The 20077-nt window shown below is 38.9% G+C and overlaps 2 protein-coding genes across 4 annotated transcripts in view; both read left to right on the top strand.

Annotated features, from left to right (window-relative positions):
- The window catches only part of LOC122656696 (protein MICRORCHIDIA 7), a 38913-nt gene extending 30721 nt beyond the window's left edge, over positions 1–8192 (top strand). For both annotated transcript variants that reach the window (XM_043851309.1, XM_043851310.1), the window contains exons 11-20: positions 270–428; positions 519–614; positions 2374–2425; positions 2519–2630; positions 2705–2778; positions 3246–3796; positions 3930–4024; positions 4140–4203; positions 7660–7782; positions 7903–8192. In XM_043851309.1, coding sequence (XP_043707244.1) covers positions 270–428; positions 519–614; positions 2374–2425; positions 2519–2630; positions 2705–2778; positions 3246–3796; positions 3930–4024; positions 4140–4203; positions 7660–7782; positions 7903–7986 — 1410 coding nt within the window. In that variant the 3' untranslated portion in view covers positions 7987–8192. The remainder of the gene's footprint in view (positions 1–269; positions 429–518; positions 615–2373; positions 2426–2518; positions 2631–2704; positions 2779–3245; positions 3797–3929; positions 4025–4139; positions 4204–7659; positions 7783–7902) is intronic.
- Positions 8193–13024: 4832 nt separating this feature from the next.
- Positions 13025–15279, top strand: LOC122656405 (protein TAPETUM DETERMINANT 1-like). 2 transcript variants are annotated; one of them, XM_043850901.1, is made up of 3 exons: positions 13025–13136; positions 13419–13526; positions 14873–15279. In XM_043850901.1, exons 1-3 carry the CDS (start codon positions 13046–13048, stop codon positions 15241–15243), a joined length of 570 nt encoding a protein of 189 aa, XP_043706836.1. In that variant the 5' UTR covers positions 13025–13045; the 3' UTR covers positions 15244–15279. The 2 variants fall into 2 exon arrangements, with proteins under 2 accessions (XP_043706836.1, XP_043706835.1); XM_043850900.1 differs by having other exon boundaries at positions 14870–15279.
- Positions 15280–20077: the final 4798 nt, after the last annotated feature.

The raw sequence follows: 20077 nt of genomic DNA, 5'->3' as shown, positions 1-20077 counted from the left end.
AATAAGTAAAATAATTTCTAATTTATCCAATGCCTATCTGCATCACAAAGGTTCTAATTTTTGTCTTTTTGGAAAAGTATTTTTGAGTCATTAATTCAGGATATGTGTGTATCAAGTTAACATGCTTATTTTGTAAAGAGTTGTCAAAGTCCCAACCACCCCCTTTCCAGCATCTAATTATAGAAGTCTTTTACTCATCTTTTTATATGTTTGATCATCGATTTTTCTTGTGGGCTTTAATCATATCATTTAAATCTCAATGTCTTCAGAGTTATGCATCAATACTCTATCTCAGACTTCCGCCTGGCTTCAGAATCATTCTGCGTGGGAAAGATGTTGAGCATCACAACATAGTGAATGATATGATGCTAAGACAAGAGGTTACATATAGGCCACAACTTGTTGATGGGCCTCCAAAGGATTCAAATGTAATATTTCCTGTAATTAGTAATTACATTTTGTTTGATATAGCATTTAGTTATTGATGTTTAATGCTTTGATTGCTTTGTGGATATCAGATGATTGCAGTTGTGAAAATTGGGTTTGTGAAAGATGCAAAAGATCACATTGATGTTCAAGGTTTCAATGTTTATCACAAGAATCGACTTATTAAGGTTTGTCCTTTACGTACTTTTTTGTGTCTACTCTAGAATTTGATTGTCAGAAGGACTTGTTTTGCATGATCATATTATTCTTTTCATGCTGTTCATGTAAGTCAAAATTGGATTTCATTCTTGATTCGGTCCTTGTGAAGGTTGAAGTATATCCACAAACATGAGTTGGAGTTATTCTTTTTTTGAGGGGGGGGGTTGTTGGAGGAGATTTTTCTAATTTCGTCTTGAAATGTCCGGGAATGAGCATTTAGGAATAATGCCCACAAGAAAATTTATTTGGGCTGAAAAGTTCCTCATGTTTCCCTAGTTACCCTATGCTCATCAGTCACATACTTGCTAGATTTTTCATCTTAGCATCATGAAGCTGTGAAGAATTGTTTACAAGGCAACATTTTAAAATAGTTGAGTACGGATAATATAAGTGATGCAGATTCATTACTGAAATGGACTTGTTTTATTTGGAATAAGTCTAGGGTTCGGTCCTAAACGTGTTGGGCCTTTAGTCCATTGGGTTTTTCAGCATTGTACACGAATTTAGTAAAGACAATTGTAGCTTTTGCTTGCTTCTTCATGCTTGAAAACCCCTTGTGTTTGACCAAGGAGATTGGTGTTTGATCCAATCGAACCACATTGCGGTGTGAAGCCCGGTTGTTATTTTCTGCTGTTCTTGTTCTTGTGCTGCTATTCTTATACTGATTTTATTGAATCTATATTCTAAATTTCTCGCATTAACTTGAATTTTTTCTCAAAATTTTCTTCTACGTAGTTCATGTGTTTCGAGATTAAGCAATCGTGCCATTAGTTTCCTTCAAGATTTTGACCGTTCATGAACCCTAATCGTTAACTCAATGAGTTTGACCTAATTCTGACCATCTGATCTTTAGATATTTCTGTTTTCCCCATTCTACCCGTACCCTCCTTTATAGTTACTGTTTTAATCATTCTTGTTAAAGCGATGAGATTTAAGCTACTGCTTATGACATATTCTGTGGAATCGATTGACCACTACAAACCTTGATTTCTGAATTCTGACTTCCTTGTTTTTCTCATCGATATACTGAATTTCAAATCTGTTTAATCACTTGTTCATAACAGATTTCAGAGTGAATTGATTAACCTGTTTTCTGTTCTTTGCTAATTTATTACCTAAATACCCTTCTCCTAGATCTACTAGGATTGTCCCATGTAGCCTGAATTATTCTTTGATTTAAAGATCTTGTCTATGCGTCTTTCAAATGCGGTACTACATTAATAAGGGGAGTAGTCTAATAAGTGGTGAACCATACTGTTGAGGTAGGCACAGAAATTTGACATGTTTCCAATCCAGAGGGTGTCACTTTCAGTCCAGTCAAAAATATGTCCAAATCATCCATGCTGAACATAGTTGTCAAGGTGTCGCCTAGGTGTCCAGGTGCCCTATGCTGGAATGGTGCCTTGGTTGCCTAAGTGTTGCTTAGGCACCTTCTTTATGTTGTCTTTATTTTTCTCTATCCTAGGCCTAGGGTTTTCTAGATGCAGTGACAACTATGCTGCTGGCTGAAATGAATAGCCCGCATACTAAAGGATAAGTGACGTTGCATGCTAACTTTTACAATTATATTCACCTTTCCTTGTCTTGGCTTGGAATATCCAGTTTTCAGAAAGCACTGGCGGAGTTTACAATTGCTCCAGGACCTCCTTTTTTTAATATTTTAATTTAACAAGTTACACATAGTGTTCTGAATTAGTGAAGTATTCTGACGAGTAATATTTTCTTTAGCCATTCTGGAGGGTCTGGAATGCTGCTGGAAGTGATGGTCGAGGTGTCATAGGTATTTGTGTATTTATTTTTGTCTTGGAAAGCTTTATCTTCTGTTGTGTAGTCAGACACAAGCTAACTTGTAATGTAATTCTTTCTACTGCAGGTGTTCTGGAAGCCAATTTTGTCGAACCAGCTCATGATAAACAGGGGTTTGAGCGTACGACTGTGCTTTCAAGACTTGAGACACGACTAAAAGAGATACAGAAGGACTACTGGTTTGTTCTTTGCACCTTTTGGACTTAGCTCCTTGTTTCATCATTCTATTAATTGCTATTTTGTTTTGAATTAGGTCTAACAAGTGCCATGAAGTAGGCTATGCCCCTCGGCGTAACAAGAGACTTTTGAATGAATCCGCAGCAAGAGGTACCTAACTCAATACCTTTGTGTTCAGAAAATTAAATCCTACCATGCCTCTGCACCAGTTCTGTAAAAAATGCACCATGTGTCAAACTGATTGGTCCCAGCAATCAGTGATCCAAATGGTCTGAGTAACTGGCCAATGTCAGATTTTGAATCTTTACAGAAAACCATTGATAATTCAGCAGAAACGAGCCATAGTATAAGAGAGATCCAACCACATTTTAATAGTCTGTTCTGATGGTTCTTGAATACTCTTGTGCACATAGGCAGGTGCACCGTCCTGTTTTTCTTTCATTAACACCCTTGGGTGAAACCTTTTGTATTACTAGGATGCATGTTGGACCATGGCAAACCATTGCATGGTGCAGGCTTTCTCCTAACTCCCATAAATTAGGTTATTGCTGGCACAATCTTGCAAATTATTATATTATTTGTGTTTCTGCTTCTGTTAATTTATCCTAATCTTCCAGAGACTTCGCCTGATTATCTTCCTCAATCATCGTCTCGACACACTCAAAGCAAAGGGACTCCGCATGCAGATTCCAATAAATCGCACTCAAATCATAAGCTTGTTGGAAGCAAAGAGCCTGAAAGATCTTTTAAAGCTGTGGGCCCTAGACTTGTGAATGGGGATACGCACAGGAAGGCAGAAAAAGTAACAAAAATCTCTACAAAATATGGAAAGCAATCAAGTTCTCCTGAAGCATCTCCTGCTGAGGGTAGTTCTAGCCATGTGATGGAGATTACTCCTCTTGAGAGAGTCATACATGGAAGCAGTAATAAAGCATCCTCAGCTCAGAAATCATTCTTAAAAGATGGCCATGAGAGGCTGACTACTCCTCTTGGGGGAGTCATACATGGCAGCAGTAATAAAGCGGCCTCGGCTCAGAAATCACCCTTGAAAGATGGTTCTCATACAACACAGTCCCTTTCTTCATACTCAGAGAATCATGATAACGAGGGAGACCATACACCTAGCAGAGAGAGGGATCGAATTTCTACTCGTTCACAGTCCAAGGTAAGCCAAGTGTCTTTCTTTCTTGTCCAATGTTGAATCACTGAAATTTGTTGCTAGCAGCAAAGAACTTACAATATATTTTTGTGCATATGGAGTTGCATGGTTCTGATGGCATTTTCTTTCACTTCTGCAGGCTCCTGACGCAGCTTTTAATGGAAATGGACATGCTTCTGCTTTCAGTGCATGTAGTCTAAATCAGTTGAGAGAAGAGAACCGCACATTAAATGGCAGGTTTGTTCTTTTCTGTCTGCTAAAAAATGGAGTGCTACAGTTCTCTGTATCCTTTAATTAAAGCTTTGGTGCCCAATCATTTCTGTTCAACTTGTGCCTATTTTGCCTCTTGCAGACTAAAAGAAATGGAACAGGATTTACAGTTTGAAAGAGATAGATGTAAATCACTAGAAGCTCAAGTGAGTTTTACATTACCCATTCGAAACGCCATTATCTGCTATTCTTTTTTTTATTTTTTTATTTTGTTCTATGGCATCTTATGCTGACTATATTAAAAGGCTAGTTAGGTTTCCTTCTTAAGGTGAGGATCATAGGAAATTCCTTGAGGCAGTACCTTAGAGGCTTGTGATGCTTGCGTCTCACGTCATGAAATGTTGTGGGAAATATACGTCTTACATTAATTCTAACCATAAGCTTTCGCATTTCGGTCAAAATTCGGGCAAAATCTGGTATATTCGGTTGTAAATTTTGGTTGTCTGTGTCAGTTGTCAAATGGCCATATTTTGGCCTGAAACTTCATCGAAACCCTAATTAAGCATCTCTAAACATATTTGAACCTTTAGAATTAAAAAAAAAAAAAACTCAAAATGGTAGCTTGGTGTTGAACCCTAGGTTGCTAGTGTACGCGCTACCCTGCTGTATACTTTCTCTAATACAGGCTATTTTACACAAAATTCAATTAAAACAACTAAAATATGCATTAGGAATGAAAAAAACGTAATATTGGAATACACAACAATTCAGCCTTATTCGAACTAAATAGGGTCAGCTACATGGGAACTGGTTGCTTATTCATTAGGCCGCTTGTGCTGGGCCTCCTCACTCTCCAATCGGCTTTATTCGAGGTAATACTTAATACAAGGCCTAAGCTATGCATGTCTTTAGTCACCACTTCACCTAGAATCATATTAGGTCTGTCACTCGCTCTTTTAGTTCCTTCAATTTGAATCAAATCACTCCTCTGTACTAGAACATCTAAAAGCCTCGTTGAACATGGCCAAACCACCTCTAGTGACTTTCTCGTAGTTTGTCATATATCGTAGTTACTCCCAAATCAGCTCTAATTTGATCAGTCCTAGTTTTGCCCAACATCCTCATCTCCGCTACACTGAGTTTATCTATATGATGCATCATAACTGGTCGTATGACGGTTTTATAAAAGTTTCCTTTAAGTTTTAAAGGAATACGTTGATCACACAACACACTGGATGCACTTCCCCACTCCATCATATTTTAATTTTCTATAAATGCATTTCATAATTATCTGTAACATTACATGGAAACATATTGACATGGTGCATGTCTCATATTACATAAACAGTTTCTTAAGTACATGGTATATGACTACATGTTACATATTATAGTAGTCCCCAACACCTTATTCCACCAAGTGATATAGCCGAAAATCAAGAAATTTGAGTTTTCTGTGGTTTCTCTCTTGCTGTCGAAACTCGCAAAATGGGTCTAAATTTCAACCCATTTCGATCGAAATGATGAATTTGTAACATTGCTTTGTACCGTTTACGAAACAATACCAAAATTTCAAAATGAGTCTAAAATTTTGGCCAAAATGATAAAATTTCAGTTGGATCCAAAATGATAAAATTTCAGTTGGATCCTAGTATGCTTTTAGGGTTGGCGCCTGTTTGAGGCTTCTTGAAACTGAAATATTTTATGAAATTTTGGTCCTTTCAACCGAAATTTCAAACCCTTTTTTTTTTTTAAATCTCTTTTTTTTTTGGGTGAATCTCCTTTTAATGCTTTTAAACTTTAAATTATTGATGAAATAATTTGAAAGAAGATGCACTTGACCATGCCTTCCCTTTGCCTGCCATGGCCACCTCTTTACTGCAATCTGAAAATCCAAATTATGGATCTCACACAAGCAGAGGCCCAATGATCTAATCTGTGATCAGATCTGAGATAAAGGAAGCAACTTTGTTGTTAATAGAAGAAATCAGATCGATGTAATGGGAGAGAAAAGAGATGAGATGGACCTATTTGGGAGGAAAAAGAGAGGAGAAGAAATAAGGTTTGGAATACCAATCACGTATGTACTGCTTAATAACACTAAAACTCTTAATAAACTTATATTCTTTACTCATATCATCTCTAATTGATGGGTGGTGTATCACATATATATGCACCTTTTAAAATTCAGTAATTGACTCATAAAAGGTCTTCTCATCAAACATTCTTTATACACTCAAAACAGAACTCTAACTAACTATAAACCCCTTGTATTAACTTTATACCCACTTTATTGGCTTATTAAATAGACCCATTACAATGGAGCCCCAAAGGTCAATTTCAGCCCATTGGACTGCCATTGGCTCCTTATGGGTCTCTCAAGCTTGCTCAAAGGGCCTCCGTACGGGATCAATGTCTAAGCAACTGCATCACTCTCCTTTGGAATAAAAACAAACTAGGGTTGCACTAGGTTTTCTGTCTTTTAAATTGACATTTGGTCATGATTCTGATTCTTTAATTCTAGGATTCTGAGTAGATTCTAGAATCCTTCATGTCTTTTAGATCTCTGCGGGCATTGCAAATCTTGAGATTTAGTGAGCACCTCAAGAGTCACTGCAACAGGCCAAGAATCACCCTTTGATTCTAGAATTCTGGTGATTCTCATGTTAGAATCACCATGCTGTGGTGTTCCATATAGGTTTTCAGCTCGTATTCATTTATCATACCTATAAGAGGGAGGGGGTGAAGAAGCAGCAAAATAATTAAAGATGTTTTTTGCTGTTTGTATCTGGTTTATCTTTGTGCTCCCAAAATGACTTCAGCTGCCATATATGTCACTCTTCAAGTTTCACCCACACTGTCTGCATGAGGATAAAAAATCTAGGGTACATTGGCCTGCATTTGCAAGGTAATGTCGAGTAAGTAGTGTGTATGTGTCAGCATGCTTGCTCACCTTGGCGGGTGTTCGTTGCACAGATCAGATTGGTTTGTTTACATTACTCAGTGTGCTTATTGTAGTGGGTTCTCTCTTTCCAGGAAAACAATTTGAACCAATGATTTTCCTGATCTCTTTCTTTGACCCATTTGTTTCTGTCATAACAGCCCATCTCTCTGCTTTTTATTTTGTAAAACTTGAATTGTGGTTTTATTAAGAGTCAAAAAATAAGTTACAGTATCATGTGGTTAGCTAACTTCATCATGGTAGAGTTGGGCCCCTGCCCGGGAGGGGGGAGGTGGTTGTGTTGCTCGCTAAAGATATCTACCAATTATATACTTTTATTTATGGGAGGTAGCCTCTGCCCCCCCTCATTGTGGTAATTAGTGATCATTTCTTTGCAATAATTAAAGGTCCAGAAGCAGCCCTTAGATGTTTGCAATCCGGGTGGCAGTATAGAACACAGTTTAAAAACCAAGGGTAGACCGAAAAATATTTGAAAAGAAATATAATAGATGGCGCCTTAAAAACAGTCGAATGGCGAAAGAGGTTCTGTTTAACCAAACCCATTTAGTTGGGAGAAGGCTTAGTTGAGTTTGAGTTGAGTTGAGTCTATTTTTACCTTATTTCTAATATCCTTTGATTTAACTTTGTGACCTGTTTGTTGCTTTGAATGCATAACTGTTATTCTTTATCCTAATCATTTATGCTTTTGCCTATTTCTTACCAGGTTAAGGAGGTAGAGCAGAAGTTTGAGGAGGCAAACAGGGAACAAGATGCTCTGGTTGAAATTTTTTCAGAAGAGAGGAGTCGACGAGAAGACGAGGAAAAGAAATTGCGGGATAAATTGAAGGTGAGATTAAAGGGTTATTCACTTTGTGCGTTTCTTGCTGTGAAACCTACGTTCTTCCTCTTTACTTCGCTCTTTCTGCGTGCTCTTTGAATCAAATGAGATTAATCTTGTTTCGTGTAGGCTGCTGCTACCACCATACAGGAGTTGCTAGACAGGGTTGTGTCACTGGAGAAGACGAGGTGTCCTAGCTGCAGCAAACCTTAATGCTAAGAGTGTAGCCATGATCTAGTTATTGAAAATGCCTGGTCTTCTGCACAACTCGTATGCTACTTTCACCAACCTTGCTCAAGCTGCCGAAATTCATTTTTCTCAACTACATTATTCTCTCTCTAAGATCTCTAGGATCACTGTCTGCCCAATTTTGTCATTATTCTGAGGCGGATTCTTGGAAAGTAAAGAGACCGCGGGCCAGGGGGAGGGGAGGGGAAGAAAATACTGGTGATCATCTTTGTAGTCTCACATCACAGAATTGATGCTTGTGTACAGTTTCCAGTTAATGTAAAGGATGTTTATTTAATTGAAAATTTTGCAGTTTCTACAGTTTTATTTCTTTTGCTGGGCCTCCAAGGATTGAATGTGAATGCCTAACGTAATGTAAATACATATTAAACAAGATTTTAGTCTCTTAACGGAATTCACAAGAGAAGAATTTCTAGGTGGGTTCGGGAAACCTAAAATTGTCAGTATAGGAGAGGTGCGTTGCCTAGATGTTAGAAATAATCCAGAGTTGGTTGTTGCCGCTGCCAATGATCATCAGTACATTCTGGCATTTCATCTGCGAGTGTGCGACTGCTCTTTGTGACTCGTCTATAACTGTTCCCTCTCCTTCCCAGGTGGACTCTGCTTCGAGATAAACATTAGGGATGCTACATTTACATCTGGGTATGATTAATTATGATCATTTTGGATTAATCATGGCTGGCAAGTCTTAATTTCACAGGTAACTATCATCTGAGTTGTGTCCTTGGGTCATTAGAGAAGGGCTGTAAATCAGTCTTGAGTTGAATGCAAACTAGTAACAATCATCGGTTTGAAGATCTCACAGCATTCGTCTTAGACTGTAATCTGTTGTGGGTTGGGTTTGTGATTGAAATCTGTTAATTGGGTTGATGGATTGTATGGATGAGGTTATTTTGTATTGGGGATTGAGGTCACCGTAGGGGATGGCTAATTGTATTGGAGTTGAGTATTGGGATATACAAAACCCCGAGGGGGATTGCTCCGTGGACGTAGCTTTCACATACTGTTAGGTAAATCACGTATATCGTGTCTCTTTGTCTACTGTTATTTGTTGGAGACTAATCCTTGTTTTGTAGAATGGGTTTACAGTCTTGGTAGACCTGACCACATTCTGGTGGTACGAGATGAGACTGTAAGCGACTATGTGGTTTGCGAAAGTCGTCAGAAATTAAGGGAACCGATTCACACCCCCTCCCACCTCTCAGTTCAATCTGATTTAGGTTCAGGAACTCATTTTTTCCTCTTCTGAAGTTCTCGTTTCAAATTGTGATTCTCACTCATCCACACTCCCCTTACGACCAAATTTAGAAGCTGTTAGCTAAAGTTTTTTGTCACCCAGGGTGAGTAGAGAATTTCTTCATCCGTCATGATCTAATGCTATGATTGTACTTCTATGATTCTTGTCATTAACTCTGGATCGAATTTTCCTTCACCCCCTATAGTTAAGAAAGAATCTCCTAATCCACTGGTTTCGATGATTGGATGGGACTTTTGAAATAGTGTCAAGTGCATTTTGGACTTCATACAATCAGGGCAGAAGTAATATGACACCTCAAAGGCTAGATTTCTCTTCACCTACCATAGAGAAAAACTATGAAATGGATGTCTTTACACTTGGACATTGATCCAGAGTTTAAAAACATAGAATCGGGATTTGGAATTGGTCAGGATCGGTGAGGAATAGACAAGAATCGACCTAAATATGCCCTAACCCTAGTTTTTTGAAGGGATCGGCCTCATCCAATTTTTACCAATCTGATGCCGGTGTCTGATACCCTGCACTAATACTAACTATGAAATGGTTCATCATCATAGATGAGAAGGATTCTTTTTTTTTTTTCCGGTCAGCATCTATAAATAAGCAATTTGAATTCGACAACAATTTTTTAGGAAAAGTTTTCCTCCACCTGTAGAAGACGGTTCACCATCCATCCTAGGGTTTTTGTATTTCCCAGAATACCTTCCCGATGCTTTCTCCTGCTCATCTCACACCCACGGTAGATGGATTCCCATACACCATTGGTGAAGGAAAACTCAGTCCATTTTTTTGTGATATTTAATATGATACGATGCATCACCTAGTACTTTTTTGGGGGGGGGGGGGTAATAAAAAAACTTAAATAAAACTAAAAGAAAAAATACAAAGTATTTTGATACACAAGAATGCCTTCTGGAGAGAGGCAAAATAAGTTAAAAAGTACGAGAAAATAGATATGTTTGAGCAAAGGTTAACAGAAAACGGAATCCTAGAGATCATGCTAGCTTGTAAGTCCCAAACATTGTGGCACCAAATACCATGGCCATGGAACTTTAGGAGTTGGCAAAAAATCAGTCATTTCTTTGTTGTCACACTAGATTTCGCCTATAGCCAGATTAAGTTTTGCCCCATGCTCCAGCCCTTTTTTCAGACTATATGCATCCGATTCAAAGTCCCAGGATAGTTCTAAAAAATCTGCAGCGATCAAAACAATTTGTCCTTCTAATAGAATGTACTATGTCCACTCCACTATGTCTAAGACTGAGTTAGAAGATCGTGCGCAAATCAAAATAGGGTAATTTAACACAGAAAAAGAGCTAAGCAAAGAAAGAGGAAGTTTATCAATAACATTATGCTTAGAAACATCACAGGGAACAAACTAGTACATTTGCATTTTAATTATTCTTGTGTATTTGGACTTTAACTATATTTGATCCACTTTTTTCTCAATGAGTAGAACTTGGATTGGGATGTATTTTATAGCTAAAGATAGGGTTCTATGTGAACAATGCACATGAGATTAGAGTGCTTTATGTATTATGCTTGTATCCCATCAATAAATGAAATCTCATTAAAACTCAAGAAGATTAGACAAGAAGTATAACAAACAGGAAAGAAGAACAATTGTTGATTGATTGATTATGCTAATTAATTATTAAGTGGAGGGAAGTAAATTAGTACTTTTTTTTTGTTTTTTGTTTTTTGCCACATGAAAGAATGTTCAGAAATTTTTTTACAGTTGGATATTTTGAAAATGATGTGGAATAGCTATGTGTCACATTCAAACAATGATTCAATCAGCAGGCATGTCAACCGGTCAGGCCTCAGTCCGTTTCGTTCAGGTCTAATTGGTTCGCATCAATTTAAGGGCTCACACTCTTTTTGCCCGTTTAGGTATCGACTCTTGTAGGCCAGGCATGGAAATGTTTCAATTTAGTCAATAGGTTGCCAATCCATAATCAGGCTCAAGGTAGTTGGGTTACTTGGGCTATAATCGGGTTTTAAACAGCATAATTTACTAATTGATCTATAAACGGGCCATAAATGGTCCTTATATGAGCTATACTTAAGTTTAATGGTCTTAAACGGCCTTATCAAGCTATAAGCTATCATTATCGGACAGTCACAGTATTTGGTTGGTCCGGGCCACTACCTTGCACTAAGAACGTTCGATTATTAATCAGTTGGTACTTGAGCTCGACACATTTAATAATCAGTCGGATATGACTTGACTTCAACCCGTCGGTTTAAGTCGGGTATACGGGTACGGTCCAACTTTTGACAACCCCTAATTTAATGTATCCTTTCATCCGTAGACATTTCCTCGCATGAATGCATATTGAACCCCTATGTGGGCCCTTGGTAATCTCTATTTTCTTAATATTTGCCACTTGGCAAACTAGATTGGACTAAAATTTGAATGTGAGCAGACGGGGGCGTCCACTTAAACATAACATTTCAGCCCTATTAAATTGCCATGTGGCATTTATTGGAGGGTATTTCCCTTCGAATGATTGGTTCATATGGAAATCGGAACCCTAACCTCTTTTTCGCTACCCTCTCAGAAAAAGCTCTAAAGAAAGTAGAAACTGAATTCCCCTTCTCTCCATTCTACATTAACATTACTCGCACGAACAACACGGCTTCGGAGTCGCCGATGGAGATTGGTCTAGTCGCCCTAATATAGTAAGATCAGAGATATTCGAAGGTGCGAATTCTCAAGTTCCGATCGATTAAAGTATTTTATGCGTTTATGGCTAGGAAAAAATGCCGGATCCCTGCGTTTTTCTGGTTTCTCACACCATTAAATTGAGCTTCATCTTTTTCCAGAACATCATCTGTAAATTTATTTTGTCGACTGGTGAAATCCGCCGTGGTCTTGCTATTTCCATGCTAGTTCTCAGATGGTGCTATTTACTTCTCTGTGCTTCTCCTGTTTTCAAGGATGTTTTTGGTTTCAAAGACATAACTCCTTTTCGAGCTTCTGCTTTTACTGTAACGTTTTTTTTTTTTGGTTTTTTTTGGGGGTGGGAAGAAAATGAAAAATAAAAAGGAAGAAGAAGCGTTAGTACATAATGCTTTGCGGCAAATGCAGAAATGCATTTCCAAAAGCATTTCCTGTTTTGGCCTCTTGATTGGAGATGGAGTGTAAGCTGTAGTATCTCCTTCTTCTGCAAGCTAGTTTCCCTTTCTCGTAATTCTATACAAGTTCAGCTTGTTTCAAGCAGCTTCTGATTGACAACGCTGTTTCAAGTACAATTGAGCTCGTCTTCCGATAACTTTTTTTTAAGTCAAAATCTCTCCAGTTTTCCTCATAGCTAATTCCTTTATTTATATTCTTTCCTTCAATGCAGGTAGATATCTGTCCGTGAGGTTTCTACATTCAGTTCCACTGCATTCACTCCATCTTCGAGGTTCAGAAGAGTCTTCTTCCCAAATCTCACTTCTTTTGGCTTCAACAGAAGGCAGAAGCCGATCGATCGGGAAGCAGATCGAGATTCATAAGGAGGAACATTAGAAACCATCAAGCGTTTAGGGTTTTAATATTGGAGTGCTTCTGGTATCGTCATAGCTAATCTACCTCCTCCATTCCAGCCGCAGTTTTCTCCTTTCGGTGGAAAAAGAGAAATCAGTGGTGAGGAGTTTCATTTGGGGGAATGAATTGTTGATGCAGATTGCTGTGAGAATTGAGATTCTTCAAGTAAACGTGCAGTTTCATCGCCTTTCCAAGTAATACGTAGTGAGCGTTTTTTCTCAATAGAAACTATGAAGAAACTCTCAAATCGGCGCATCGCCCTATTTGCATCTGCGGCGGTGGCTTTTTCAGTAGTCGGACTAGTGCTCACTCTTCTTACCGGTACGTACGTTGAAGTCGAACCATTGATCTTCTTTGCCTTCTAGACTCTCCAGCTTCCCTGAGTCTGATCCATTATTTTATTTAGTTATATTATTCTCTGGTCAGTCTTTTGCATTTCCTTATTCGGTGGCTTCGCTTTCTTCGACACGAAGATCCATAAGCCGATTTCTTGTTGTTCTGGTTTTCGTGTGTCTTGAAAGAAGGAAAAAGTTAAGGGGTGGTTGACGGAAGAATAAGAATTGAAGTCCTTGCTGGTTCTGTTTTTTCTGTGACTCTGTGCAGGTATGCAACATGTGCAGCAGCGTTCGGTGGATCGGAGGAGTGCCGTGAGGATAAGCGAACAAAGTAATCGCATCTTATCTTCTTCGCATCGCAAACTTCTCCACACCGGTAAAGAACAAACTCGTTACTCGAAAGCTATTATTAGTTACATTATATATATATTCAAACATGCATACATTCATACATTCAATAACAGCTACATAGCTACTTTTATTCTTCTTCGTCGCCGTCTGGTAATGCAAAAAATCAGATGAGAACAGAAAAAGCATGCTCTGTAAACTTTATGATCGCATCCAGGCTTTTTCTTTCCTGAACCCATTCGGCACAGTGCCGACATAAACTGCTGATGCCCTGATGATGCCGATACGAAATCGTACGTTTGTCTCTTTTGCTCCCTGGCCGTGCCTTAGGTTTCGTTAATGGAATACGGATGGATGGTATCATGGTTCTATGATCCAAAACGTGGACTACCGATATTGGGAAGAGAGTGGCCTGAGGCTGTAGCTGTGGCATCAGCTGTGGCATCAGCTGTGGCCCTCATCCGTCCGTGCGAGTTGCGATGCTGCTCTGCAATAATGCAGCCAGAGATTGTCGCAGCGTAGGAAGGATAGGGGACCACTCATGTCTTTATTCCTTTAGTCCTTAGAATGTTTTCACCCTGGAACAGTTTGGGCCTTGGGTCTCTCTAGTCTCTACACTTTTTTCTTGCTTTTGGGTTCTCTACTTCTCTCGTCATTTATTGCAATTGCATTAAAGAGTCTTAACTCCAATCTGTTCGATTCATGGCTTCATTGATTCCCTCTCTTCTCAAGAATCTCATTTTCACTGCCCTAGTTTTGCCCTTCATAGCATCTTGTCCAGTAAGCTTGTGACCTTGCTTTTTCAAGGGTCCATTAAGCTTTGACCTTAGCCTTGGAACACACGTTCCAACCAGAGCTCTTTTGGTATTTCCTTTATTCTTTCGCCGTTCTCTGATTCTAATAACTATCAGACTAGCAATGGCCTGGACCGTCTGGTTGTTGTTTTGATTAACTGGAGCCCGAAAACTTGCTAGAATTTTTAGTAGTAGTTTTGCTTCGTCAAATTCAAGAACCAAAAAACGCAATGGCGGATAGCATGAGCCCAGGACGTCATGACCTGCTTTAAGGGGGCCCGGGAAAGCAATTCGTTTTTGGCCTTTTTCGCTCCTTTCCCTCTTCCTCCGTATCCGTTCCCAAAAAGCGATTTTTGTCTGCAGACCTAGCTTTTACTCGCTACTTTTCCTTTCCTGCCTTCCTGGTTGCTTCTGTAAAAAGATGTTAGGCAAAAAAGCTAAAAAGAATAAAGAACTTCTCGTAAAGAGAAAAGAAAAGAGGAATAATGGACTAGAAAAAAATAAATGTGAATCGTCTTTAATTGGTTTATTTGAAAGAATTAATCGTGGGTTCCATTGATTTGATTGATGAACACAGCAGCGGCCGGAGCGGGAGTGGGAGTGGGAGTGGGAGTGGTGGAGCCGAGTAGAGTGTGGGGTGAGAAATGTTCGAGATCGGACATAGTGGTGAACCAGGGAGCTACATCCCCATTGCCAAATGGCATCCCGACGTACACGGTGGAGATAGTGAACGCGTGCACTGTAACGGGTTGCGAGATTTCGGCCATCCACCTCAGTTGCGGCTGGTTCAGCTCGGCTCGTCTTATCAACCCAAAGCTGTTCAAACGCCTACGCTACGATGACTGCGTCGTCAATGACGGCAAGCCCCTCCCCAGCGGCGCCACCCTCTCCTTCCAGTACGCTAACTCTTTCCCTTACCAACTCGCTGTCTCCTCAGTCGTCTGCTGCTGAATTGCTCTCTCTCTCTCTCTCTCTCTCCGAACTCCCACCCCCCCTCCCCCCAAAAAAAGTAAGAATATAATAATCAAGCAGCAATTGATCCATATGAGGCAAAAGCAAAACTAATACCCCATTTTGTCTTTGAATGTTTTGCTTTTGCTTTATATTTGCTTTGTTTGCCCCCATCGTTTTCATCTTATTCCTTTAAAAAAAAAAAAAAAAATTCGGACACAACTGGCCTCATGCGTGAAGCCCTTTGAGGTTCATACCTAATGGTGTTGTATAGGATTGGAAGGTTTGTTTGGTTACTAGGGGGAGGAGAATTTTGTTTTTCTTGTTTTCCTGTATTGATGAGAGAATAGAGATGATATAGGGAGGGAGAGGTTAGCATAGTTAATGAAGCTAAAATTGCTTTGGGTGTTGTGCTCTGTTTTGCATTAATGTAATATACTTTGGAGGGACGCTGCTATACGGAGACAGAGTGAGTGCAGTGGGAGATATGAAGGGACTTGGCGTGGAGGTTGGATTATTCATTATTGTGTTGTTTCCTTCCTCCTATTTTTTTTGTACACTCCAGCTCTACTGCTTTAGTTTTACTTTTTTCATAATAATAGTTTGCATGTGAGTAACTCAGAAACTGAAACAAAGCAGACGCCCCTGTATCATTGATGAATGATGATAGTGACATACCATTTCTATCAAATACCAAATCGAAAAGTTTTTAGAAAGCAAAACTTTATTTGACTGACCTCCCTCGTGTGTCTCCTCAAGAATTTCATTGAAACGAAAACTTCATTTTTTCATTCTTTCTTTGCCCTTTGTCTCGAATCTTTTTCTGTTTCTCTGCATCATCAAGAGGACAGTAGAATCGTAGATGAATTAAGGGTATGAGCATGATATGTACGAACCCACGCATATCCCAGTCCCCACGGAGGGATTATGATGGATTGATTCTTTGAAAACTTGTACGTTAATCCCTCCCTCCAAACAGATTTGTTATTAGACAGTGGAATTTGAGGTGGCTCTTCTAATGCCTAGCCTAATTTTTCTCCTCTTAGGTTCCCTGTCCGGTCAGGTTCGTAGGTTCCTCTCATAGGGAGGGTGGAAATGACGACCTCACCTCACCCGGGCAGTGTGTTCGGGTAGGGGGTGAGATCGTCATTTCCGACCCCCTATGAGAGGAACCTACGAATCTGACCGGACAAGGAACCTGAGAGGAGTTAGATTCATGTTTAGCCTCTTAGAGTAACTAACTAACTATTATATGGGTTTCCATTAAGGCTGTAAATGAATAGCCGAAATTTGTTTCCGTATCCGTGTCCGTATTCATTTAGCATTATCCGAATCCGTCCAAAAGCTAAACGGATGCGGATACGGTCCTACGGATAGGCTATAGTTATCCGAAAAGCTATATTTACATGTAAACGGATAAAATATCCGATCCGTATCCGTGTCTGTATCTGTTTAGCACTATCCGAATCCGTCTGATAGCTAATCGGATGCAGATGCGGATATAGCACTATCCGAGCCGAATCCGATCCGTTTACAGCCCTAGTTTCCATACAAATCCTTGAATATGTCTTTCTATTGTGGGTACGTTGTCTTGTATTTCGTAATTTGGATTTGTGGTTGATTTTAGTAAAATTCTTATAAAGGGTTTTGTTAAATATTTATAGCGATGGTTCTTTCTCTATAATGCAGTCTGAATGAGGTGTGAGGACAAGCAACTGTAACTCTATTCACTATTAATAGTGAAACAAATCTCATCTTACCATGGACATAGACATTCTCTATAAGCTTCGATTCAATTCTTAATACATTTCATTGTCTGAAAGCATGGGTTATTTTATTTTTTTTAAAGGAAAACATGATAAAAGGTAGGTTTTATTGTTGAAAAACTCATCTTTCTAGTTTTTTGTTAAAAAAAAAAAAATCGAACTCTTCTACATCAAAACATAAAAAAAATAACACAAAGAAAGAAAAAAGGACAGAGCTTTCCTCTGTCTAGTATTAGAGAATCCATTCACTTAAGCCCTGTTTGTTTGACCCAATTTGATTGACAGAGAAAAGTGGAAAAAAAAAAAAAAAAAACGAAGTGGAAAACTTGACATTTAGATTCTAGTGCATGTCCACGTAAGTACGTATCCCGAAATCCATTGTCCCTCTCAGTAGTCAAATACTTTTCAATGCTTTTCTTTGGCACATGGCAAATTCAGTTTATACTGGAATTTGACAATGCAACTAGATCTAATTTGAATTAAATAAACTTTTATTTCTTTGAAACATTAATTTGAATATCAATAACTTTTTTTTTTTTTTTTTGTAGAAATAGATAAACTTCATTGAAACTAACGTGTGGTACAAATGGATGGTGCTGAACATATCTTCACAATCCACGAATCGAAATTTGGTCAGACTGTAATACACATCACCAACAGTGCCTTACTTGCTAGGAAGTCCGCAACACTATTTTACACCATTAGAACATAAGAGAAAATACAAAAAAAAAATAACAAAATGATAAATAAATAATATCATCCAAAATGGATTTTATATCCAATGGTGTATGGCATTCTTAACGCTGAATTAGATATTCAATTTAAAAGCTTGTTCGCTAGCTTATCCTTGCTAATGATTTTATTTTATTTTATTTTATTTTGATAATACGTTAGTAAACAATTTTTTTATGAGACTTTTTTTCTTGGTAGAAAAGAATTATCGATGAGACATTAGTATACAATTTTGACAAATTAAGGGAGGGGGAAATTGCAAAAGATTTCTTGGTCTTGCATGTCCAAAAAAGTGTTAAGATAGTCTTGCACGCATACTTGTGCCATATGGAAACCTATTTGGACTGAACATTGATCAATGAAAAGGGACCATGAAATCTACGAGGGGTAAATGTTCTTGTTCGTGAGCGAACGTGAACGACTCATAACCATTCAAATGGAACATTCTCACATAATAGATTCCATCTAAACGATTGTGAGTTGTTCACGTACGCTCACGTATGTGAACATTCCCTGCACCTGCCCCCAAAGTTTCAGCCCCATTTAATCTACCATGTAGCAAACATTTATGATCAAGAATATAAATTTTCTACTCCTATTAGACCATGATTCTCTCACTCCTGAAAATCATGTGTGAGGTGGAAAATAATCCTCTCCAATTCCTTAAAGTGTGGCAATGCGGCAGTGGTAGGTGGAGATGTCGACACTTGATAGTTGCCGCATCTAACTGTCCATATCAATGAGCTTGGACCGTTGGATGCGGCAGCTGCCAGGGTGTCGATATCTCCACCTAGCACTGCCTCACTTTAGGAATTGGAGTGGATTAAAATCTGTGTGAGATTTAAGAATGGACTCGATCAAACTCGGTCTAACAAGGACGGTGTCAAGTATAGGATGAGAGTTAATTGGAATTGCATAAACGATATTGTGTATGTACCTTACTCTTCCCCACCTTTTTTTTCGTTCCACCATTACTTTCAAGTGGCTCTTGTGCTTAAAGCCAAACGAAGCTCACACATTTATAAGGTTGGCATTTTTTTTAAGGACTAAATTATCTTTCACCTCTCAGAGAAGGAAGAATTACTTATTCATTGGTGATGTGACCTCATGATTGGAATTTTGTTGCATCATTATTCACTCCTTATGTACAAAGCCAACATTACCCCTCCTCAATGTCATTAAAATTTAATTTGGGAGGTCAAATCAATCCCTCATGATTTCGATTTGGATTGAAATAGACCTAAATTGGTCCCAAAAATCCTAGAATCAAACCACAGATCTAAAAGCTTGACGATCCGGTGACCAAAACACTAGCATCGACCATGTCAAGTCAATTGGAATTGGGATAAATCACAGTTGATTCACAAATCACAACCAATTTGACTGATCCAATTTCAATTTTTGAAACAATATCACTGCCCAATGCAATCACGTTACACCAATAACCTTAGGGGAGGATTGTTTCATCTGTCAATAAGAGATGAGAATGTAACGCTGATTCAAGAGTCCAATCATGAGTTCATTCCACAATGGGTGAAGGAATTATTCATTCATTAAGAGTGAAGGAAAACATAATTACATCAATCATCTTTGCAATCCTACTCCTGTGCTCTGGCTTCACTTCTCTTTGATCCTCTATGGAACTCAACCTGAGGTTTTCAGTTTTCTCGCTCGCACTTTCTCTCCATTTTTCAATCAACGAAATTGAGAAGTTCGGGTTAATGGATGAGATTTTCGCCTTGTTCAAACCCATGTTCCCTTTGACACGTCAACAACCCAATACACGTCGTGGGATTGTGAGGAGATCTAGTTTTAAAAGTTAAAAGGACTTTGATGATGACAACACAGATCTTCTACGGCACGCTGCTCTGTCCTGCCTGTGTTGCGCAGACACAGGGCTGCATGCAATGACCATCTTAGCCTGCTCAAGCAAGGCGCTCGGGCAAAGGTAAGGCGGTCAATGCACGTCACCTTGTGTTTGCACAGCACAACAGGACAGGCAGCCCGCGCCGTAGAATATCTGAATCCTTGATGATGATTGATGATACTATAGTCAAATTAACTTGAACGAAATATTATTATTATTTTGGTAGAAGAAGGAAATATTATTCACTAATAGATTTTCTCTAGTAAATACTAGGTTAGCGAAATCGGTTTATTTTTATCTGGACTTTAGAGAAGTCAAATTTCTGGACTTGGCTCCTGTCAATCCGGGCAGCTGGGCTGCATGTGCAGTGCCAAAGGTGAGGCGGCGTGCATTTACCGCCTTGCCCTTGCCCAAGCACCTTGTCCGAGCAGGGGTAAGGTGGTAAATGCGCACCGCCTCACCTCTGACG

Source organism: Telopea speciosissima, chromosome 3 (assembly GCF_018873765.1).
Source record: "Telopea speciosissima isolate NSW1024214 ecotype Mountain lineage chromosome 3, Tspe_v1, whole genome shotgun sequence".
NCBI lineage: Eukaryota > Viridiplantae > Streptophyta > Magnoliopsida > Proteales > Proteaceae > Telopea > Telopea speciosissima.
The sequence above is the reverse complement of the archived record's forward strand: the minus strand, read 5'-3'. Positions and strand labels throughout refer to the sequence as shown.